At 44.9% G+C, this 24,945-nt stretch overlaps 1 protein-coding gene across 3 annotated transcripts in view; it reads right to left on the bottom strand.

Moving 5' to 3' along the window:
• The window catches only part of SDCCAG8 (SHH signaling and ciliogenesis regulator SDCCAG8), a 206,577-nt gene that overhangs the window by 89,686 nt on the left and 91,946 nt on the right, over nt 1–24,945 (bottom strand). For all 3 annotated transcript variants that reach the window (XM_036355092.1, XM_036355091.1, XM_036355093.1), the window contains exon 13: nt 23,544–23,686. In XM_036355092.1, coding sequence (XP_036210985.1) covers nt 23,544–23,686 — 143 coding nt within the window. The remainder of the gene's footprint in view (nt 1–23,543; nt 23,687–24,945) is intronic.

Genomic DNA, 24,945 nt, shown 5'->3' with positions numbered 1-24,945 from the left:
AATGAATGAATGAATGAATGAATGAATGAATGAATGAATGGTTAAGAGAAAGTACTAAGTATCCTCACAGGCAAAAGGATCCTCCAGTCTACTGATTCAAAGAAGAAAATGGGCCCTAGCAGGTTTGGCTCAGTGGACAGAGCATTGGTCTGCGGACTGAAGGGTCCAGGGTTCAATTCTGGTCAAGGGCACATGCCCTGACTGTGGGCTCAGTCCCCAGTGGGGGGCGTGCAAGAGGCAGCCGAACAATGATTCTTTCTCATCATTGATGTTTCCAACTCTCTCTCCCTCTCCCTTCCTCTCAGAAATCAATAAAAATATATTTAAAAGCAAAACAAAAAAAGAGAAGGGAATGGGATAAGATAATCACTATGTCAGCCAATAATTTTAGTTTCATTATTGTTGATGATAATAAAATAAAATAATCAAATTAGTAGAAAGCATGATGTCTCCCATGTCTGAGACACAAACCACATGCTGTTTCCTGCTAACGGGCTATGTTCTCACATTGGGGCAAACGTAGAAATGACAGGATGGAACAAACAGTGAGAGAAAAATACTAGAGGACTAGGATTCAGAAACTCCACCTTCCTCAAGTATGCAAGACACTGAATGGCATCACACGTATTTCCAAGAGTAAATTATTTCTACTGCTTCACTGAGAAGCACGTCAGAATTTTAAGCACAATGGTGAGAGATGACTTATCAGATGAGAGCATGAGTCACTTCTAGGAACGGGAGCAGAAACAGAAAGGTGGTCAACTGTTTTCAAAGGAATAAGCACAAGACAAAGGAGGTAACAGAAACATCCCTGAAATAATTTCCCCTCAAATAACGTTCTCTTACGGTAGCTCTGAAATCATGTGAAAACTCTTGGATGTGCTTGACTGGACAGTCCCGGCTTCCGGTACACCTTCTGCACGACTCGCATTTACTTAAAACACACCCGGGTCTGGCCGTCTCCCCTCTACTGGTCTGTGCTTCCCATCCTACAAATGCACCGGCCTCTGTTCTCCATGAGTGTGCAGGGCAGGGAGACGGCGCAGATACCACTGTGACAGACGAGGCACCTCCAGCTGAGCTGTCCAAGGCAGCCGTGGGCAAACTACGGCCCGCGGGCCGGATCCGGCCCGTTTGGAATGAATAAAACTAAAAAAAAAAAAAAGGACCGTACCCTTTTATGTCATGATGTTTACTTTGAATCTATATTAGTTCACACAAACACTCCACCCATGCTTTTGTTCCGGCCCTCCGGTCCAGTTTAAGAACCCATTGTGGCCCTCGAGTCAAAAAGTTTGCCCACCCCTGGTCTAAGGGGTTTGCTGAGGCCACACAGCGAGGGGGAAGGGGCACAGCTAGAACCAGAACCATCTTGTTACTCCAAGGTCACTGTCCTTCCCGTGCCATGGCCTCACAGGAGGGCTTTCGTCAGACTCCGCCGGGACTGCTGGCAGGCCCTGAGCGACGGATGAAGGGTTACTTTGACACGTTTTTGAGAAAGAGAGGCGAAGGGACTGGTTGCTTTAGGAGCCAGCAGCCCTGTTCGTCTGCCTCCTTGGGCTTTTATTGTCACAACAGCTTGAACTAAAATTAACTAGTAGGCACAGTCAGCCGGGCAAGCATCCTTGAGAAAGCACCTGCATCTGCAGTGTCTTTCATACAAGAACGTCTGAAGTCTGAACATAAAGATTCTAGTAAAATACCCAGGGGCTCGGGCTTGTTTGGAAAAGTCAAGGCAGGGGCTGCCGCCTTCGGCAAGGTGCCGCAAAGGCCTCTGACCTTCCGGGGAATCCCCCTTACAGACCTTCCGACCAGGCCCCGTGCTTCCCCACAAGACTCTGTGGTCATCATTCGACAGGTGCTTAACCACCACTGACTGTGTGCCCAGCATGAAAGTGCGGGGATGCATCAGCACCCAAGGCACAGGCCATGGCCACGTCTTCAGAGAGTTCATAGTCTAGTGAGGAAAACAGACAAGAACGAAGAAATAAAACGGTGTGGTGCCCAGCTGGCCTGGCTCAGGGGCTGAGCATCAACCTGTGAACCAGGAGGTCCTGGATCGATTCCCGGTCAGGGCACATGCCCGGGTTGTGGGCCCGATCCCCACTGTGGGGTGTGCAAGAGTCAACTGGTCAGTGATTAGCATCATTGATGTTTCTATCTCTCTCTCCATCTCCCTTCCTCTCTGAAATTATATATATATATATATATATATATATATATATATATATATATATATATTTTTTTTTTTTAAATGGTATGGTAGCCCTGCTGGCATGGCTCAGTGGTTGACCTGTGAACCAGGAGGTCAAGATTTGATCCCTGGTGTGGGGTGTGCAGGAGGCAACCGATCAATGATTCTCTCTCATCATTGATGTTTCTCTATCTCTCACGCCCTTCCTCTTTGAAATCAATAAAAATATATTTTTACAAAACTAAACAACAATAGTATGGTAAATACCAAAATGGGCTAAATTCCTGCTATCATACAGACGGGTAGGATGGGAGTTGGAGAGGGAGAACTTCAGGAAGCTTAAAAAATTCGAGGCTTAAAATGAGGTGCAATTGGCCAGAGAAAACATGAGAAGGACACTGCTAAAGTGAAGTGGGCAACTGTGCAAAGACCCAGGGAGCAGAGGTAGCCAGGTGCCTCTGAAAACTGCAGCAGTTTTGGCAGGACTGGGGTGTTGGATATGTACATTGTGGGGTGGAAGCGAGCACTTGGCGGTGGGGAGATTGAGAAAAGAAGAGACTGGAGGTACAGGCAGGGGCAAGGACACGCAGCCGTTTTTAGGGACTTGTTCCCCAAACAGGGAGCCAATGTAGGGTGTGAGGCAGGGAGCCCTGTGATCACACTTGAGCTGCAGGGAGATGACTCTGGCTGAGTGGGGACAGAGCGGGAGGGACAACAGAAGCAGGGAGAGCAGCTAATTCTCTGGAGCAACTTGGTGATTGTGTCTCAGGTGGAGTAGACACCAGAGGGAGACCCTGGGACTGAAGAGCCATCACATGTGCCTTTCAGTCACGTTCAGCCTTAAAACTGTCTGAGTCTGACAGCTCAGAGGTGTCTGATGCGTTACGTGACCATGTGGAGCCAAGCTCCCATGTGACAGGGAGGCCCTCTTATATTCTATTTAGCAACCACGGGCCCAACTCACCAGACTAAAGGATGGGGACAAATACGCTCCTGCATAAAATAAATCAGCTCACGATTCTGCCTTTGCATCTCCCTATGGTCAAAATATTCATATTCTCCATCTCTGACTCTTCTGCGTAAACTCATCACTTTGGTCCTTTCTGGCCTTTCCTCTCTGGAAAATATCAGTTTGTTGACATATTCCCAATAGTTAACCCTTCTGATAGGACAACGGGATACTGTATGTAAAATACACCTCGTACAGCACCGACACATCACAAGTGCTTACAGATGTTCATTAGCACCATGATTACGGTGATCATTATTAATTCCTAGAAGATGACTACTCATTCCAAAGACAGATAACCTCGAGGAAAGAATAAACAATGTCCTCAGTTTACTGAGGAAAGCCACCGGGAGGAGGCGGCACTCCAGGGTGGATGTGAGCGTGGGCGTGGCACACACCAACCTAGATTGGAGCCCTGGTGCCCTGGACACCGGCTGGGGGACGTTAGCGAGGAACCTCAATCGAAGGCTCATTGCAGGCATCAGGGTGCGTGAGATACCCTACACTAGGGGGGGCAGCCATGTCCGGCCCAGATCGACATCAGAAAGGTGTCTAAATTCAACGGATGGACTGGCGCCTGCGTATTTCATTGTGCAATTGGTTTTCAACAACTCTTAACAAGTGAAGGCGAAGATGGGCCAGTAAGAGATGGAAGAGCTCACGCTCACGGTCATGTGCTGGTGGTACAGCTCGTTGTTCAGCTGCTCTTCAAGTAACAACTGGTGGGCGACAGCTTCCTCCACCCTCTCCCTCCCCCTCCCCCCCTCCTCCTCCCCCTCCTTCAACTGACAGTTCTTTGGAAAAGTACTCGCCCGCCCTTCGGCTCCAAAATTAAAGACAACGGTGCCAGGGCTGTCTTGTTCTAGAACAGGGGTGGGCAAACTTTTTGACTCGAGGGCCACAATGGGTTCTTACACTGGACCGGAGGGCCGGAACAAAAGCATGGATGGAGTGTTTGTGTGAACTAATATAAATTCAAAGTAAACATCATTACATAAAAGGGTACGGTCTTTTTTTTTTTTTTAGTTTTATTCATTTCAAACGGGCCGGATGCGGGCCGTAGTTTGCCCACGGCTGTTCTAGAATGACTCTAATTGCTGCAGAAACAGAAGTCAGGTTGATGCTCATGAGAAACCAATGGTGTTGACACTGGGAAACGAGGGAACACCAGGGCCAGGAATTCAATGGCTCGTAGGGCCACCACGGGCCACATGTGGCTACTGAGCACTGACGTGAGATGAGCTGCTGGTGCAAATCACATACGCTGCCTTGTGAAGAATTAGAAAAATAAGGAGTAAAGACATCCAATATATAATGACCACATGGTGAGTGATACTATTTTCTATACAGTGGGTTAAAGAAGCTGTGTTAATTAAATGAACTTCACTTGCTTCTTTTTAAAGCATGGCTATTAGAAGATTTACACTCCAGATGTGGTTTGCATTTTGTGGCTCCCATGATATTTCTATTGGACGGTGCTGGCCTGAGCATCATTTCTTTGCCTACTTCCATATAGCAAAGCATCTTTTTAAAAAAATCTTCACTCGAGGACATGCTTTGAGAGAGGGAGAGAGAGAGAAACATTGATGTGAGAGAGCAACATCAACCAGTTGCCTTCCATATGCTCACCGACCAGGGATCAAACCTGCAACCCAGGTACGTGCCCTGACCGGGAATCGAACCAGCAACCCTTAGGTTCATGGGAGGACACTCAACCAACTGAGCCATTCCGGCAGGGCAGCAAAGCATCATCTTTAACTCTGATGTTCCAGGAATCAAAATAACCATGTTGCCTCAAACTGCTAACTTTAAGTTGCCTCATCAAGATAGAAAAATCTCATAATTTTTATACAAAGCAAAAATCATTAAAATAAGAGATTTTTTAACACCTGGGTACATTTCTCATATTAGTCGCCAGTCGCCATTATTTGAAAAGAGAAACAAAGGAGAATTCTGATAGGAAATAAGACGAGCTAGAGCTGAAGGAGCAACACAACTTTTTAAAATTGTAAATCAGATCTGGTTTGAAGCATCTCCCAAAATACATATTCATATTTAAAATTAAATTATAAAGCATATTAAAAACTATTCAATACAGCCAAGATGGCAAATTATAGAAAAATGTCATTATGTACATGGATTACAGACGCCTAGTAAATAAATGTGCATACAATTGGAAAATCTTTATCATTCAATAGTCTTCCCATAATTGTCAAATGGCAAAGAGCGGGTCCTCTAAGAGATTTCACCCCACAGATTTCTTCCCCGAATCTCCAATAATCATCCTCACATCTTCAACTAATTACCTGTTGCTCGTAAGAAATGAATACTTTCAAAGTTTACAAGAGGACCATGTTGTCATATTAGTTAGTCAACAGTCAGCCAGTTTAATAATTATCCCACTGCCTGGTGAGTTCATCTGTTGCCTTTGTAGTTTTCACTTTTTGCAAAATGTTATCTGCATTTTGTGGAATACAAATAAGCAGATGTATGGTTTCAAAACTCTACAAAAATTGCTGGAGTTTATTTGTTGTTAGAAATATAATCCAAGGAGCCAGTTGATGTGTCTCTCTCACATCCATGTTTCTCTCTCTCTCTCCCTCCCTCTCATCCTCCTTTCCACTCTTTCCTAAAATCAGTGGAGAAAACACCCTTAGGTGAGGATTAACAAAACAAAAATTTTCCTTTTTCTTTTGTCCGATGGGCAAAAATTTGTTTTTAGGTGTGCCGCAGAATTTTAGGAATTAGTTTATATATGCCATGAGATGAAAAAGGCTGTGCCGAAGCCGGTTTGGCTCAGTGGATAGAGCGTCGGCCTGCGGACTGAAGGGTCCCAGGTTCGATTCCGGTCAGGGGCATGTACCTTGGTTTCGGGCATATCCCCAGTGGGGAGATGTGCAGGAGGCGGCTGATCGATGTTTCTCTCTCATCGATGTTTCTAACTCTCTGTCTCTCTCCCTTCCTCTCTGTAAAAAATCAATAAAATATATTTAAAAAAAAAAAGAAAAAAGAAAAAAAAAAAAGAAAAAGGCTGAAAATCACTGGTTTAAATAGTGGTCAAACATGCTCCCTGACCCGCACCTTCCTTTTTGAGGCCTGACTGAATCTAAATGGAAAGTTACCAACCTACCTACTGTGTTCACCAGTGAAAGTGAGGTCCGGCGGTGGCAGGGATGAGGTAAGAGAACAAACATTCCCACATGATAACTTTCAGTCGTCCTACTGCAAAAATATCTTAGATTCGTTTTTCCTGAAGTATAGTCCCCAAAACCTAATTCCTGAAAGAGATGTGGGAATTTAACAGAAAAGGTTCCATAAATCATGTAACTTTGGAAAACACTGAAAACCAAACCCCTTTCAAAGTGAGTCACCACATGCATTATTAGCATATTAAAGGCTGTGAGCAGCCCTACTGTCAAGAACCCTATGTAATTCAACTTTCCAAAAGGAACTGATCCCAGAATCTATTTTTTCACAACACCCACCCTATACATATGATGAATAAGACTCTGTTCTGGAACCTGACTGCCCTAGGTCTGGATCCCAAATCCACCACTGGGCAGCGCTATAAACTTGGTCAAGATATTAACCTCCATACACCTGCTTTCTTATCAGTAACATGGGGCTTGTGGCAGAATCTATCTGACAAGGTCGTTTGGAGATTGAGTGAATGTGAGCAGCGTACTTGCTCATCACGTAAGCAGTGTGTCCAGGGAACTATCTTTACCACCAACCTCAGGGGAGTTCCCAAGGAGTTGTAATTGCTGTTTTGTGAGCTAATGCTCTTGGCTTTTTGTTTGTTTGTTTCAAGAACTAGTTACTATGCGCCAAAGTCCAAAAAGAAAATAATTTTCCCTTTAGCAGCAGGTTGTGCAAGACTTCTAAAGAAATATTTTAATGGGTTTATTCAGGTAAGTCATATTATCAACGAAGGCAAAGGAGCTGAATGTGGAAAACAAGGGAGGAACACGACTAAAAACGAGAAGATGGGGAATCCACTTGTAGCTTCTACTAAAATAACTGTTGACTTTGGGCAAGTTGCTTAGCTTCTCTGCATTTCAGTTCTCATTTACTGTAATGACTGCTGGACAAGATGGGTAGTTTCATTAAGTCATCTATTAATGATAATCTTGAGTTAAGAAAAGTTTATAAATCTAAGTACTGGTTTTCAGTCTTTACACACACACACACACACACACACACACACACACACACACACTGTAGTTAAATTAACCTTGTGTCCACTAATGTGTGGGATACCTAAAAAGAAGAATCATGTCCTATTCACTTAAAAATTCACAGTGCCTAAGGTAGCTGGAATCGAACATACACTCAATAAATGCTGAGTGAATGCCTGTTTAACAGCAATCCACCCGTTATCTCTCATTAAAAAAAATTCAAGACCTCTGTGATGTAAGACACTGGGCAGGTTACAACTAAGTTTTTGTGTTTTTGGAAAGCTCTTAGCTCTACCCATAGAGAGCTTGCAATTGAATTTGTGGTATGAATACCAAGCGATGACACTAATTGTTGCCTTTTCTTTTTACTACCTTTTGATTTGAATCCATAATTCACATGAGGTTTAGGGTATTATTTTACACAGCAGCACCATGCCAGTAGCATCCTATATAATAAAAGGTTAATATGCAAATCAACCGGCCACTATGAAGCGCACTGACCACCAGGGGGCAGATGCTCAATGCAGGAGCTGCTTCTAGTGGTCAGTGGGCTCCCACACAGGGAGCACCACTCAGCCAGGAGCCGGGCTCACAGCTGGCGAGCACAGTGGCGGTGGCAGGAGAGGCTCCGTAGCAGTCGAACATCCCCCAAGGGCCCTTGGACTGCGAGAGGGCGCAGGCGGGGCTGAGGGGTCTCCCCCGCCCCCCGAGTGCAAGAATTTCGTGCACTGGGCCTCTAGTTATTCAATAAAGGCATTCAGTAACTATGATGAAAGAGATGGCAACATCAGTAAAAAGGAAGTATGTCCAATAAATTATATGCAAAATTTTAAATAAATAAGAATATCTATTTGATGATACCTTCTAAACAAATGGGGGGAAAGGGGCACACTTTGAAGCTGATTTTAGAAGACGGGTTATCAATTTCTTTTTTAAGAAAAAAATCACCATTTTTCTTCCAAATAGATAGTTGTATATAGCCTCAGACAGTCTTGGGAAAAAAAAAATTGTTGATCTCCACAAACCACGTAGACGTAAGTAAACATCTATAATTGCTAATCAAATTTCAGTTCTTTCTTTTCATTGACAAAGACACTTGATGAATCATAGACATCGTCTCTGAAATCAAAATGTCCCCGGACCACCCCACCCTAGTCACAGACAACCCTGACCCAGGCTGCTCTGCGATGGGGAATGTGAGCAGAGTGCTTACTGAATTTGTTCTGAATATTCACTCTTTGTGAAAAGTGTGCAGAAATTCTTGTGGATAAATTTCTAGACTATTAAAATCTCAAAATAACTGCATTTTCATCGTCTTTCCTGGTGATTGCTTCCTAGCAGCCCGCCCCTACTGGCTTCTCCTTATGTGCAATGTAATGTAAGGCAGAGGGGTGTCCTGGGACAGCAGTGGTAGACAGGGCCCACGCAAAAGGCGAGCACGTGACCAGGCAGGGATGTCCTGGGTTTGCAGGGAGAAAGTTTAATTTTAATTGGTCTTGGAAAGTAAGGAAGTCCTCCTCCCTGCCCCACTGTCCACTGTTCCCGTTGTCAATGCTATTGACTGGGCAGGTGTCTGCTCGAAGGCAGGTCACTGAGGTCAATCGAAATCAGGGCAACCTCAGCCACAGAAAGTAACCCACAGATCGCAATAGGAAATGGGTATTTCAGAGAGCATCATCCCAACCGAAACAAACAAACAAACAAACAAACAAACCGGACTTTGCAAAATGAACAGAGACTCCGAACAACAAAAGCAAGCAACAACATCTAGTCTAACATGGCATATTTCTTCGCTGTTACAGATGCCGCTCGGCAAGGCACGCGTTGGCTTCCCATATGTGAACAGAACCCAGGCATCACAAGAGGCATTAGAATGGAATGTTAACCTTCACTTAATTTTTTTTTTCTTTTCCCCGCTGACGACATACAATTTTAGTATTATCACAACGGAGCTTCTGGCTGGAAAAGAATTAAATTAATGGGTGGATTTAAAAAAAAAAAAAAAAAGCTTAGAAACTTAAAAAAAAAAAATAAACAACTTTCAAATCTCTCTCCTTCATGGTGTCAAGAGCCAAGATAAATGTATTTCAATCGCAACTTCCAAACGAAAGTCACAAATTACTACCATTATGCTAAGTGTGAGCTACCCCACTGTGCAGCGTTGCTTTGTGAATTTTTACCTTCCTCTACGAACACTTTTAGCCGCTGATCGCACAGCCTTGCAATGTTTTCTGCCTTTTCCTTTAAATAAACTGGCTCTGGCTCCTTCCATCTGGTTCCCCTTCCGTCAGCAGCCCTGCACCTGTTCACACCTCCTCTCCTGTTGGATTCCACTGAACATTCCCTCCTCTGCCAGGGCTATTCTGGCACCCGCAACCTTTCTGTCATTCAATCCATCTGTCAGAAGTGAACTTTGTTTACCGCGAGCTTCTGCTTTCTTCTTCAAGAAGCAGAGCCCCTCAAGGTCATTGTCAAGTGAACTGTCGGCCTGGATTCCCGTCCTCTCTCGCTCACCAGCGGCAGACGAAGTTCTGTTGTGTAATGTGCTTGTGAAATTGACTTTGGGGTTCGGGGAGACAATAAATTTGGAGTCAAGGCAGTGAGAGGGGGTGTCTTAATGATCGTTTGTCGAACCAGACAGCTGATATGTACATTTCCTTCATGTGTCTCCGCACTTCTTATTATATCGAGCTAGGAACTATGTACATAAGAAGCAAAATAAAAGTTTTAAAGTGAAATCAAAATAGCACAAACAGGCTTACACGATGTAAAAATGGCTTCGTACTCTATAGCATTAACTTGAGGAATAAATATTTTCACTAATGAACTAGCCAAGGGAAAGAGTATTCCAGTTAAGAAATTTCCCACTGAAATGTTCAAAATGCACAAACGGGTACCATTTCAATTATGAGCTCTGTATTGACACAAAGCTCCATCACTGCTTTGAAAAACTTAACCCACACTATACAAACCAATGTATGTACATCTTAAATTTCATCATTTAAAAAATAAACAGTTCTGCTTAAGTAATGATCGAATATATGCTACCAAACAAACACATAATCTATCTCAAGAAATGTAAGTTGTATCAAATGGCCATTCTGAGGAAAAAAAAGACACTCCTAGAAATTAGGTGAAAATTATACTCCCGATTGAATTTATTCTGTTATCTACAGCTATTGAGTATTCACCCTTCATAAATCAGACATAAAATCACTTTATGTAGATTTATCAGTATTTTAGACAATCAGATTCTTTATGAAAAAAAATAATCATGCAATTCAAATGTCTTAATAAGAAAAAGGGAGATAATTTTGTAGGAGAAAATATATGGCAAAAATTTTATGGTACTTCATTCATAATGCTGCTGTTATATTATGAAGAATTATCTCAAGATCTAATCTTATTGCATACGTTTTTATTAAGTAAAATTAATCAAGTCTGTAAAATTTTTGAAATTGTTTGGAAAAGAAAAATGTGAGCTTCTTGCATTGACATAAAATTAAAAGCAGATTTTATTAATAAAGGCAGTCTAAATTACAGTAATTTAAAATTTGAAGTTTAAGGTTTTGATAAATTAAATATTTATAATTTATTTAAAAATATTTTATCAGAGCAGTTTTTCAGATGTGTTAAAGAAAATTATTGTGATGCTAAATATAAAAGCAAAAACAAAAGAACAGGAAGGAAAGCTTAAAATCCAAGTAAAAGGACATTCTTTTTCAGCTTATTTCAATTTTACTGCTCATCTCCAAAATCCCCTATAGCCTATAAATCATTCTTAAGTAACATGTATAAACAGAATTTAATATACGAATTTTGAAACCAAAATATGTTTCCTAAGAGGTGCTTTCTCTTTCATCTTCCTGAAACATAATTTCTAAATAATTTCTCTTTCTGTGGAGATTTCAGAAATCCTGTCTAATTTACCCAGTAAGTTGGTTACTTCTTTCCTGGGTATTTTCCCCTTTCGTGCCGGCTGCACTTGAGGGCAGCTCAGTTACCTGGCCCCAGCCCTGCTTCTGAATAGCATGGGAAGGGGACGGGTAATTGGATCACTTGCATGGTCTGATTTGCTATAGAAAGGAAAGAACTATTAGCAAATTGCTGGTTTAACAGAGGCTGCTGAAAGCACCGTGAAGCAACTCTTCGAACGTAGCAAATTGCATTTCAAAAACACACGAGTAGGCTTGTGATGGAGAATTTGTATGGTAAGAACATAAACAAATGAAAACCACTCCGTTTAACATCACGTAGAGTCACGCACAGATGCGGGAGTGTGCACGCACACACACACACACACACACACACACACACACAAACACACACACACACACACACACGCACACACTTTCCCCTCCATAAATACGAAAGAGAAAGAAAGGGGAAATAATAGCACGATTACTTTTACAAATGGATCATTTCAGGAATTCAGAGAATACTGTTTCTATTCATCTGCCTGATGTGTAATATGCTTATATCATCCTTTAAATAGAAAAACTAGGGGAAAGTGTTCGGCAGTTTGATAGCAACACCTAAAACACACATTTTACAGGAAAAACACAGCATTGAAGCCGCGTTGCCAGGTTGCAGAGGACAGAAAAGCCGTCGTAAGGGCCCTGGAGGCAGGAGCTGACGTCCCTCGCGTTCTTTAGTATCAGCTTCACCAAAACAGCACGTGGGCGTGGGGTGGGAGGTACAGCATTTAAACTCCTTCATAAGGATCTGACCTTCACCTCTCTGCAATCTGACTAACAGTTAGTTCCACTTTTCGAAGAATGGCACATGAGGGGAACACAGTTCTTTTTCTCTGGTTTCTTGGTCTTTCTGCCTATCTCTCCATGGAGCCTTTGAACGTGAGATGGTATTCATCCTTCCGCCCCCTCCCTCAGTTACCTGGAGGCCAGACCTGCCCTGGGATGTGGGAATGTTTGCAGGGCTGCGGGACAAAGAACCGATGGAGGGGGAAACGGGCTAGCGAGAGGCTGCTGAGAGTAGGAAGAGGCGAAGTGACGAGTTTAAATCTGCCACAATCATTTACTAATGTGCTGCTACGTCAAATAAGTCTAATTTTTTTTGACAGCATCAAATTAGATTTATTGCAGAAACTGCCGCATAAATAGCATATGGCTGTGTTATACCACCTATTTCAAATCCTGGGAATGTCCCCCGCCCCCTCCAAGATGAATAAATTGAGCCAAGCTACAAACCTCCTGCAAAAAAAAAAAAAAAAAAAAAAAAAAAAAAAGAAAGAAGAAGAAAGAAAGAAAGAATATACCAGTTCAAAAGCAGATGTAGGAGATCTGGATTTCTTTGTTCAAGTACTAATGTAAGCACCAATGTCCCAATTCTATATTTAAAAAACACGTCTCCCTACTCAGTTATTAAATTGAATGGGTCGGGTTTTTTCCCTTCTTTCATTTACTCAGAATGACCTGGTTTTTGTTTTACGGTTTGGGACGCTGCATTATGCTTAACACTCTGACGTTCAAGCCACAGTGACGCAGGGAGGAGAAGCAGGGCAAGTGGCTAAGGATCAAACACGGTTTAAACAGGTGACGAGAAGCCGTGGCGCATCAACGCACGCGTGGCCGGGTGGTTTTTCGGTTTTCGCTTGCGAAAGACATATGTGGTGGAAAGTGGACCCGAAAGCCCTCTCGAGTGGCCACCGTCGCAAACTCTCTGATGCAGAAGACACAGAAAGTGACCATTCCACGCGCAGGCAGGACGGCAGAGCCGCGCCAACAGCAGAAGTCCAAGTTCCGTGGGAGCCGGACTGAAACCCGCACCCACATCCCCCGATGGACAGACAGCTCCTCCTTCCTCCATCTCCACCCTGGAGCCCACCCCCCGCCCGCCCCCGCCATACAACGCAGCTCCGTGCGTCTTTCGGAACAAAAGTTTCCGTCCTTCCCAAGATGGGAAAGACGTTGCAAGGTCTTCTCTCAGACCAGTGGGCACACCACTGCCAACATCATGGCACTCGGCTACCCGCAGGCGCGCGTTCGGCGGTCAGTCCTCCCAGCTGCCCTATCTGTTACTGTCTGATTAGTTCTGCTAAGGAACCCCTCCCCTGCCAGCTTTCCGTGCCATCTGTTCCGTACATGATGGCTGCTGCCCAGCAACCCAGCACTGCCCTCCTACCTGGCACCCGGCTACCATCCTTACCCCAAAGTGCTAACACAGGTTCGCGCTGCTGGCAGCGGCAGCCTTTCATTACGACCACGTTGACAAGAGCAGGGTTGCTTGTAATTTCTCTTTTATCCTGATTTTGATTGTACAACCACCTCCCACTGATTCCGTTTGCTCCAGTTTTGTTGCTCACAGATTTTCCTCTCCACATTAATCTCCCTCTGGCATGTGCCTGCATCTGTTCCCTTTTTTATTATTAATTTTCAAATTCCCACCATTTTTGACAAAAAGGAGGTAATCTACACTCTGTTTCTGCCCATTTCATTTTCTTTAATTTGGGAGATCAGGGGGAGCGCCTGCCAGAGAAGTTAATTCTCCGTTAACAGTTTATTTGCTGGCATCCCTGGGCCTTTGTCGATGAGTCAGAGACAGGAATGAATGTTGACGGAATGACAACAACGGAGCCGCAACCGGCCCCGAGTTTAATGAAAAGCAAACAGAGGAAACAGCATCTAAAAAGTGTATTAGTCGCCCAAGTTGCCTCGTGCTGTCATTCTTCCTCCTGCTTTTCACAGATCATTAATTTCTTTGTGCAAATCGGTGTGAGTGCGGGACCGGGGCTCCTCTGCGGACAGCGGGTCTATTTCCACTGCCCCTGGCTCTTACTGTTTCTTAGGACAATTGTCGTCTTTCCTCAGCCCAGCCCTCGTGGCCTCATCACCGGCGAGTGACTCTGAGTCAGTGCCTTGTTCCAGAAGCGGGTTGAGAGAGGGAACAGCCACTCGAGCAGCAGAGCAGAGCTGCTTCCAGCGGATCTTGTTGGACAAACAGTGACGATCAGGCGTGGCAGGTGGTTTTCCTCCGAAGACAGAGTCAGAGAACCGGAAGTCCTGTATTAAGGACCGACTCTCTGTGTCCTCCCTGGCCCTCACCCCACTTGCCCACAAGGACTCCGGTGATCTGATCGCGCCCCCACGGCCCTGGAGTTTTCTGGATGGAGCACTGCACTGTGACTGCTGTTAGCTGACTTTATATGAATTTGTATAATAATGTGATAATAGCACAGGAGTCCCCCAGTAGAGGAGCGACACCTCGTCTACAGAAACCTGAAGAGGGTCAGTGCCTTTCATTCTCATACGTGTCCTTATGGAATCACAATTCAGACACGAAGGGAATGAAGTGCAGGGGGAGACCGTCCCCACGGTGACAGGAGAATCAGAAACAACCAGGACCAGTGTCAGACCCAGCGATGCCCGGCCTGGGGGCCACACTTCAGACGAGCGTCCAGGAGCCCACCCACTTGTAATCCTCACCCTGAACACCCCAACCCCCAGCTTTGTAGACATTTCAGTCGTGACTTGTTACTTTACTCACTCCTTTTGCTGGTGTAGTTACACTGAGTGGCCAGATGATGATGACCACCCCATCACTATTTCATTGACACTTCCAAAAATACTGAATATTGAAAACTTCCTAAGCAAATACTCTCAAGGTTTTATTATTATTATTCTTTGCATAACTAATTCACTTCATTGTACTGATGGGGTGGCCATAATCATCTGGCCACTCAGTGTATTTATTTCTTTTGAGAAACCCCCTGGTCCGAAGCAGGTCCTCGGAGGAGACACAGGCAGGGTCTGAGGGATGCTGGTGCCCTCGGGGGAGGCATCTCTTTGGTAACATGCCTGGTTCTCCTCACCCCCAGCCCCCCTTTCCCCATCACCAGTCAGGGGTGCTCAGCCCTCCACGGGCGACCTATGCGGCTGGGAGAGGCCACGTGAGTGGAGGTGGGGCAGCCTTCCCTCGGCCGGACACTGGCTTTGCAGCGGCTCCCGAATGTTCTGAGCCACCCGGTGCCCACGCCGAGTCCCTGGGGCTGTACTCCGGGAGCCGCACTCTCTGCTCAGCCAGGCCCACAGAGCAGTGTGTTCACAGCTTCGTACCAGCGTGTTCGCCGGGACTGGGCGGGGCCCCCAGGGACGGTGTCCACGACGGGCCCTGATCCTGGGGAGTCTCCAGGCCTCCGCTTTCTCGGATTCCTTCAAATCAGCTCTGATCCCAGGATCTACCGGCCCATGAGCCGCTGTCTCATCCACTTGCCGGCCTCAGGGAAACAGTAACGAGGGGGCGATGCCTAGCAACTGGTCTCTCGGACACACCCAGTGAGGAAGGGGTGCTGGAGGAGGACTGAACATCGTGACACGGATGATGTCTCCATGCTTCCTTCACCCTAAGTTCCTGTTGCAGATCAGAGCTTTCCTCTAGGAAAACATTCCCCTTCGTGCTACTGGGATCACAATCTCATGTTCTGTTTTCCCTGAACTTGGCGCTCACTGTTGAGTCAGGCACGGGGCGTGGGCAGCACCTCTTCCATTGCCCCTGGGCGCCTTCAGAAAACGAATTGGCTGCGGCCACCACCACGCGCCAGGCTGTGGGCCTGGGCGGCAGGGGGAGGACTTCGTTGCACACACATTTGGGCTCCGGGCCTGAGAGGAGGGAGCCAGGGAGCATTAGGCAGAGCCCGCGGAGACGCATCCTGGCAGCCTGTGATCTGGCCTCCCGCCCCGGCCTCCAGGGGACCGGGGTCCTCAGCCCTCAAACAGGCAGAGGGGAGGGGGCACCGGCCACGGGGTGTCCATCAGACAAAACAAAGTATCTTTTCTTCCCTGGCTGCCACTCTGGAACGGGGGAAGGCGAGGAAAAGAGGACGCAACTTAAAACAGGACCCAGGCCATCTATTTTGAGACTCGAGGATGTTGGTGGCACATATATCCACTTAAGATTATTTTTGACATGTTCTCTGCTTAATTTATTCATGCGAGGAGAGGAGGAAAAAACGCGAGTTTAACTTTTAAAGGGAGCTTCAGACTAAAAATTCTTCAATAAATGCAGAAGGGGAAAAAAAAGATCAAGTTCCCTGTCATACTATGCCGTACAGGTGGAGATGGATTGAAAGTTTGGTCTTTGTTTTATTTTATTTTTTAATATATTTTTATTGATTTCATAGAGGAAGGAAGAGGGAGATATAGAAACATCCATGATGAGAGAGAATCATGGATCGGCTGCCTCCTGCACATCCCCCCACTGGGGATGGAGCCCACAACCCAGGCATGTGCCCTGACTGGGAATTGAATGTGACCTCCTGGTTCAGAGGTCAAAGCTCAACCACTGAGCCACACCAGCCGGACTGGTCTTTATTTTACTTTTAAAATTTATTTTTGTTGTTGACAGTTTTATAAATGCCCCCTCCCTGCTTTGGCTCACGCTAGCTGTCACCTGAAGATGAGTGCATTTCCTCCTTAATTTTCCCCACAATAAAGAGGCGAGGGAAATTTATTCATCGTCTACAGAGAACCTGCTAGACTTCGCCTGCTGCCAACGTGGGGAAGGAGACAGGGAGATAAAAGAGGCCCATGAACTGAGATTCCTGAGCCATGAAAGAATTTGTTCAGCTTTGAAATCTGTTTTGTGCTTATTTCTGAATAGGAGTTGTGAGCACGGGATCTGGAGTCCGAGGGACCCAGTTCGACCCCACCTCCTCTACTCCTCCCTCCTTCCGGGCTGAGTGACCTCATGCCTCACCCCCCTAGGACTCCATGTCCTTGGTCTTGCTGTGGGGGTTGAGAAGACAGGATGCCTGAAACTTCTTGCGTCAAATATCTTTGTAAAAAACATTTCTGGTCCTAGGCAAAGCATTAGCTTTGCAAAATGACATTAGAAGTCAATAACATTGTCATAACTAAGTATGGTGTCAGATGGGCACTATACTTATTGAGGTGGCCACTTCATAAGTTGTATGAGTATCTAATTTCTAAGTTGTACACTAATATAATATTTGAATATTTGTTTAAACTAATGTAACATTGCATTATATTTCAGCTGGAATCAGAAAATAAATTTTTAAAAAATGAATTACTAGAAAAATTTTAAGATAGCCAATATAGCACTCGGATGTTGTTGCAGTTTAAAAGTGGTATAAAGGTTTCCAAACTCTCAATTTTGGTATGCATCTTGTGGCAGACAAGGTAACATCCAGCCCAGGGCTTGGCTCACGCTAGACGTTCATGTACACACCCTTTCCCCTCTCTTCTCTATATTCTGAGGATGCTCTGAATAAAAGCACAAAGAGCTGACCATGCCCCTTGGGACTGTCAACATGCCGACAATGGAGAACACCTCTCTCAAACCGACCGAGCAGATCTAATCTTCCCCCTCCTTCCTCTTCAAGCCATTCCTCAAGGGAAAATCGGAGACTTCGTTTAACAGACCAGAGGCAGCAGAGGGGTCACTTGCTGTTTTAGTCCCCAGAACCCCTGAAGCCTGCCCCTTACTCCTGGGGTTCTGGGAGGCTGCCAGCCACAGCACCCGAAAGGGGGTGCGCGCACGTGACTCCGTTTTGAAATCTGAACTGCAGGTTTTGAAACTGGAAGTGAAGTCACTTCCTTACAGTCTGAGATCAAGGGCATTTCCTTGCCCTGGCGGTTTGGCTCAGTGGACAGAGCACTGGCCTGCAGACTGAAGGGCCCCGGGTTCCATTCCGGTCAAGGGCATGTGCCTGGGTTGCGGGCTCGATCCTCCGTAGAGGGCATGCAGGAGGCAGCCAATCAATGATTCTCTCTCATTGATGTTCTATCTCTCTCTCCCTCTCCCTTCCTCTCTAAAATCAATAAAACTTATATCACACACACACACACGCGCGCGCGCGCACACACACACACACACACACACACACACGCACACAGATACTAGTATATAAAGGGCGTCTCCTTTGTCTTTCGTTCACGCTACTCCGTGGTGTGGGAGGACCTGACAGAATGAACCAACATTCCGTCAGAAGTCAAGCCCTGCCAGTGACAGTTAGAAAGTGACAGCAAACTGGCATCGCCTCGAGCCCCCGGCCCAGAAAACCCCCAGGCCGGCTGCCCCTGGATTTCACGTGGTCTAGTTATCAAAGGAACCGATTCCCCTCCACAGCAGGGCTGGGGAAAAGGCACAGACTTAAAGGAGTGTGTCCACACATGCAGGTATGGAGCAGAGTGTCGGCCTCAGCAAGCAGTCAGCAACAATCGCAGACATCCGAAACCGCTTGTGGTAAAAGGCATTCTGTAAAGTAAGCGGCCCACACGGATGCAAATGGTAGTCTTGGGAGAGGGATTTAAATCCTGGGGCGCTTCAAAGCTCTTAGAACATGTCAAAGACAAATAGGAAGGAAGTTCCACTTTTTTATGGAAATGAAGTGAAGAAGTGGAGGAGAACGACAGTTGCGTTATAATATGTGAAGTGACTACGGCAAGTGACGAGCCAAAGGACAGCTTCTTAGGAAAAGCCCAAGCCAAGACTGAGCCTCGCTGGCCTATTTACACCAGAGCCTGGGAGCAGCCAACGCTATTTCTACGGTAAATTTATGTGACATGCTCTCAGTTGTGTGTCGGGACCAGTTGCATGAGCCCCTTCCCTACTAGACCGCCCTGAATCACAGCCTGATGGGTGACAGCATGGGCTTTGCAGGCAAATTGCTGTGTGACCTTAGATGAACCATTTTAGTTCTCTGGGGCTCAGGTGCACTCACTATAAAACAGGGAAAAGATAGTCTATTATTGTTCTTTAAAGAGCTACTACACATCCCAGGCACCAGGCCGGCCCTAAGATGCATATATTCTTAACCTCAGACACAGATGCATTTAGAAATTTAAATGATAGGTTGCACTGAACTTACTCTCGTATATACATATGCACCTCCCAAATGCCATTTGCCCTCTGGAATTTCCCACGGAGTGCCCTTCATTCTCATTTTCCTGTATCCCAATGCTACCAAGGTCAGTAAGAAGTTATCCGTCCCTCTGTCCCTATAACACCTTACCTGGAATCTCCCTTCTGGATCTGATCATTTATCTTACTACCAGAGGCCCAGTGCACAAAATTCATGCACTTGGAGGGGGCGGAATCTCTCAGCCTGGCCTGCGCCCTCTCGCAGTTCAGGAGTCCTCGGGGGATGTCTGACTGATGGCTTAGACCTGAGTGGCCTAAGCTGGCAGTCAGACATCCTTAGCACTGCTGTGAAGGCGGGAGAGGCTCCTGCCACCGCCGCTGCACTCGCCAGCCGTGAGCCCAGCTCAGGGCTTCTGGCTGTGCGGTGCTCCCCCTGTGGGAGTGCACTGACCACCAGGGGGCAGCTCCTGCATTGAGCCTCTGCCCCCTGGTGGTCAATGTGCATCATAGCGACCGGTCGTTCCACTGTTTGGTCGATTTGCATATTAGGCTTTTATTATATAGGATATCTTCCTAGGCTTTGAATGAATAGTCATAAAATCACAATATATTAACCACTCCCATAACAATGACTTACTGAGCTCTAACTCTTCCCAAAGGACTGAGGAGGTGCTCTGAGAAATGGAATATTACAGGACCTGTCCCCCACCTTGAAGAATGAGACATTCCAGGAGGGTACCACATAAAGAACTTCAGAGCATCTATCTATCCATCCATCCATCCGCATTCAGTATGCACTAAGGGCCTCCTGCTGTAACTGGGCAGGAGAACTCAGGGTGACATGGCTGCTTGCCTCAGGCAGGGATCATGGGGAGGGCTACAGTGGAAAGGCCAGGATTTCAGGGAGACCTGGAAAAGGAGGTAAGGTTACCACAGGGCTAGAGAAGGTCAAGGGGTCTTTTAGGTGTGCAGAACAGTAAAAGGGGAGAAAAGTCCAAAAATTCAAGGGGCTGCATCTGCTTAAGTCTGGCTGGAGTCAGTGTGTGAGAAGGTGGAATTGGTGGCGATGAAGTCGCACCGGAAGGTTGAGGGCTCTCAGCAGCCTGCAATGCTGAGTGGCCTGGATATCCGGAACAGTCCGCAAGGCACCATGGGAGGCTCTGAGAGCAGGTGACAAGATCAAGGAGCACTCACTTGGCAGTGGTTGGCAGAGCAGATTGGAAGGATGTGAGAGACTGTTTTCATACCCCTATGGAGGGCAGCCAGCGTCATGAGGAACGCAAACGGTGGGTATGAAGGACACGTATGTCCTTCAACCTCAGGAAACATCTTAGACAAAGGGTGCTCCACGCAATTTAAATGCCTAACGCCTGGAAATAAGAACTGCGTGATACACTGTGTTAAATCATTGTTAGAATCATTGACTATCGGAGCCAAAGGAAACCTAGAAAGCGTGTAATTCTAACTCATTTTATAGGGAAGCAAGTGGGTTCAAAGAATGAAGTGATTTGTTAAAAGTTTGCAAAGATACTGAGTTCCCGGGGGGAGATACTAAAACCCAGTGTCCTCCATCCCAGGGTGCCCGGGGGCACCCCCTACGAATAGTGTTTGGTTTTAACTGTTTCGCTAAGGCAGCCCTGATGCATTCCGTAGTCTTTGCTTACACATTGGAGGCCGTCTGTCTCCGCGGCTCTCCTCCACGGCCCCTTACAATCATGGTCCTCTCTGGCTGCTTGCACCATCCGCTGGCTGAGCTGCCACTTCCTGTAAAAGCATCCTGCTGGCATCACCTTTCCCTCACACTGCGCCTGCACTGGACAGTCCACCCGAGTTCCAGAACAAAGCCCGTTATTTTCCCCGCAACTGGTTCTCAACCTTCTGGCCCTTTAAATACAGTTCCTAATTTGTGACCCAACCATAAAATTATTTTCGTTGCTACTTCGTAACTGTAATGTTGCTACTGTTATGAATCATCATGTAAATATCTGATATGCAGGATGGTCTTAGGCAACCCCTGTGAAAGGGTCGTTCGACCACCAAAGGGGTCGCGACCCACAGGTTGAGAACCACTGCTTTATAGCATGGTTTTCATATTCAATTTTAAACTTTGTTTAGACTATGACATTCAAAATGTTTATGTTAAGAATAACTGAAGAGCTACCTGTATGGGATTTATTTCTTTCAGCTGGAATATAGGGGAGGGGGCGGGGCGAGAGAGACCCGTGTTTCCCAGGCACACACTTGAGAATACTGAATCAACAAAGAATGATGAGGGGAAGCAAACGCTAAAAAAATCTCAAAAAGTGTATCAGAAATATTTAACCCCACCACCAAGTCACATTTTCAGTGCGAAGAGAGAGATACAGCCCCTTACACTTTTATTCCACCTTCACATTCCTAGGTTTTGTAAAATAGGGAAGTGTAAAATGCTTACAAAACAGCACCACACCCAGAACACAGGGAATCACCCTTTATTTCCTGTAAAAGTGGGTTAAATTTTTGTAACTTGGTGTGAATAAAGCTCAGTGGGAAAAGCTTTGTAGGGAAGCCAGCAAAACCGTTTTTCCTTAAGAACAAAAGAATTCGTTACCACTAGTCACTTGTAGAGGTGCTGTATCTTAATATGCTTTTCTTGCAAGAAATGGATCTTGTCAGACGGCACAAATAGACATCTCGCAGGAAAACTCTCCACGAGCTGACTTCAGAAATGAACTCTCAGAATAAGACAGAAAGGCAAAGGGGGCAAAGCCAGTATTAATATTTATTTGCTGACGCTCAGCCACAGGGAGACATTGAAGCCGTCCTATTTCTGCGGTTTAGCGGGGCTCGGCACACAAATGGTTGCTTCTCAATAGAAGTCTGACAAGGAAAACTGTTCACTATCGTGATGGAACTGAATTCCAAAACAGCCATGCTCAAATAACCCTAGAAACTGTTAACGTTACATTCTCAGCTCTAAAGAACAACGCTTTAATGGGCATTCAAAGAACAGTTATTATTCTGCAGTATTAAGCAATTTTTTTGTCATAAAAGTGCTTTATCTATTGGGATTTTTTCCCCCAGATATCACACATGTTAGAAATGATGTACTTTCTTTCTTTCCTTCTCTCTCTCCTTCTTCCTTCTCCTTTTCTTTCATTGTTTAAAGGGGAAGTTGGCAATATTCCATTTGGAATATTATCATAACAAAATGTTTTTTTAAACAAAGTTTGATTTTAACAGAACTAGAGGCATCTTGACACTAGCCTAAAACTTTGGGAGGTTCATCAACCTCCAGAATTTTTTTTTCCCCAAAAGCAGGCTGTTCAAGTGGTGTTTTTCTCCATCTGTTATCATACCGTGCTCGGAATTACATGCTCATATTTAATGGAAAAGGGATCAGTCCCCTTTCATAATTTAAATTCAACATTTTACTATGATTAGAAGACCAGTGTTTTTCTGAACGGTGAGCCAAACCAACGATTCTAAATCGACATGTGTATTTAGACAAAGTTCTCCCTAAAAGCCGAAAAACTCCCCAAACTGAATAAACTCAAAGGCTTGACCTGAAAATTGAAAATTATACTAAAACTGAAAGTGAGAAGAAACCACTTACAGGATAACGAGAAATATCTCCGGTCACAGTGCGAATTTTCCTCTGCTGTATTTCTGCGTCTGCGTGTGTGTTTTCAACATAGCAAATCACACAATGTTTGCTACCAAAAATACCTTGTTGTAATTTGGGGCTGAGTTTATGTGTTTACTGAAGTTTTATGACAATGATACTCATATCGCAATACCCCCTGACAGAAACAATAGGCTGGGAGACCAGGATGGTGTGAGCCTGGTTATAACAATGCTTTAAATGTGAACAGTGCAATCAATTTCATGTCAAAATCTTACACCTCCTTAGGACCCAGGGTCCTTGTTAGTAGCAGTTCCATCTCCATTTGCATCTCAGGATGCCTTTTATTTTGCCTCTTGAACCATGTCAGTGTCTGATCCCTTCCCTGCATATATTCCTGGGTTCCTTCAGCGCAGCATTTGTATTAGACACAGGGTTAACACGCGAGGTGGTGGTAGGAGAAATATGTCATGTTGCTTGTATTGATGGAGAATCGCCTAAATATTTGAGCATCTTTGGGGACAGATCAGTAACTCCCTGCCACACTCATCACTCACATGTCGGCGTGTTTTGCTTCTCTGCCTGAGAGCTGTGTGTGAACGGGATGCCTGAGACTAACTCCAACAACTGCTTGGAAGCCTGTGGCAACCGCCGGTGGGCTGAAATGGGGCCACGGTGGGGAGGGGGGCCAGGGGGTGCGGGACGGGATCGGGGTACCTGGTGAGGTGCAGCTGGCGCTCGGCCTCGGCCAGCCGCTCTGTCAATGTCAGGAGCTCCTCGCCGGCCCCCGCCGCCTTCTGCTGCTCCCGCTCCACGTGCTGCCTGCTCTCCCTCAGCTCCAGCGTCAGTCTCTCTATTTCCTTAGGTAGACAGGCAGGGAGAAGGCATCCGGTCAGACCAGGCGCTGGGAGGCAAAACTGCCTCGTTTTGGTTTTTGCCATGAATGTAATGTGATAAGGAATTATTAGGAGATGTAGGCTAGCGTCCATTTGATGACAAAGGGAACTAGCAAAGCCAAAAATGCACATTAGTGAGGGGTTGTGCTTTTTTTCTTGGATCGTAAGATGAAGTCTGATTTTAAAGATGAAACGATGAAATGAGAGTAGTCAATATGGGTAATCTGTACTTTCATTCGAAGGCTCAGTCGCTTTAAAAATAATCTGAATTTAAACTGTCACTGCTTTTACAATGTAACATTTCTGTTTGTGAGTGTACATCAGACACATGCCAGGATTACCGTCAAACATGTGGCTCCCTCCTGAAAGATACATTTATGGTTTTTATTTGGCTATTCTGAAAACCAGATTAATGGGTAATATCATTTAAGATATCTTTTAGAAAAATGTAAGGTGTAAAAGGAGGTATCATGACGATGATAAATATTATTTAGAAAAAAAAATGATTTAGGAGAAAAACCTTTAAGCATTTAGAGTGTATGAGATTTCTGAGCTAAAATAATATTACATTGAAATTGTTTTATAAAAAAGCAACAGCAAAAGTACTCTCAGTTCATAAATATGAACATCTGAAATATGTGAACATTTATGCTGGCTAATTTCTTAGTCTTAGGGTGAAATTATCTTTATCTTGCTAAAATGCAAATATTTCAAAGCAAAAATGCATACATAGAACATAGTTTTAAATAATTTATACGTTACAGTAGAAATATTTATTTATTATAGAACACCTATAAAAAATTTTTAAAGCTATAAATATTCATGCTATTAAAACAAGAAGAAAAAAGGGAGAAACATTTTCAAATTCAACAGAAAGGAAGAAACAATTTTTAAAAATGCAACCCCCTTTTAAAAAACAAACCCTGCCCAAGCAGATAGTTTTAAACTTCATATTTAAGTACATGTCCAATTTTCTCACATCATTACTTAGTATTCAGAACAATTTCCAACTATATTTAATACATCAGGCAAGAAAAACTAAATAGCTCTTTCTTAACATTTATTTCACTATAAGTATTCATATTTTGATGAGTTTACCCTCATCAAAACCACATATTACTAACAATATAATAAAACAGCTTCTTACAAGTACTCAAATATTGTTTGAACTTTGAAAAGCTATGTAATAATGAGTATATCATTTTTCATTTGGAGTACATTTT

Source organism: Myotis myotis, unplaced genomic scaffold (genome assembly GCF_014108235.1).
Source record: "Myotis myotis isolate mMyoMyo1 unplaced genomic scaffold, mMyoMyo1.p scaffold_m19_p_21, whole genome shotgun sequence".
Lineage (NCBI taxonomy): Eukaryota > Metazoa > Chordata > Mammalia > Chiroptera > Vespertilionidae > Myotis > Myotis myotis.
This window is presented reverse-complemented; position numbering and strand designations above follow the sequence as displayed.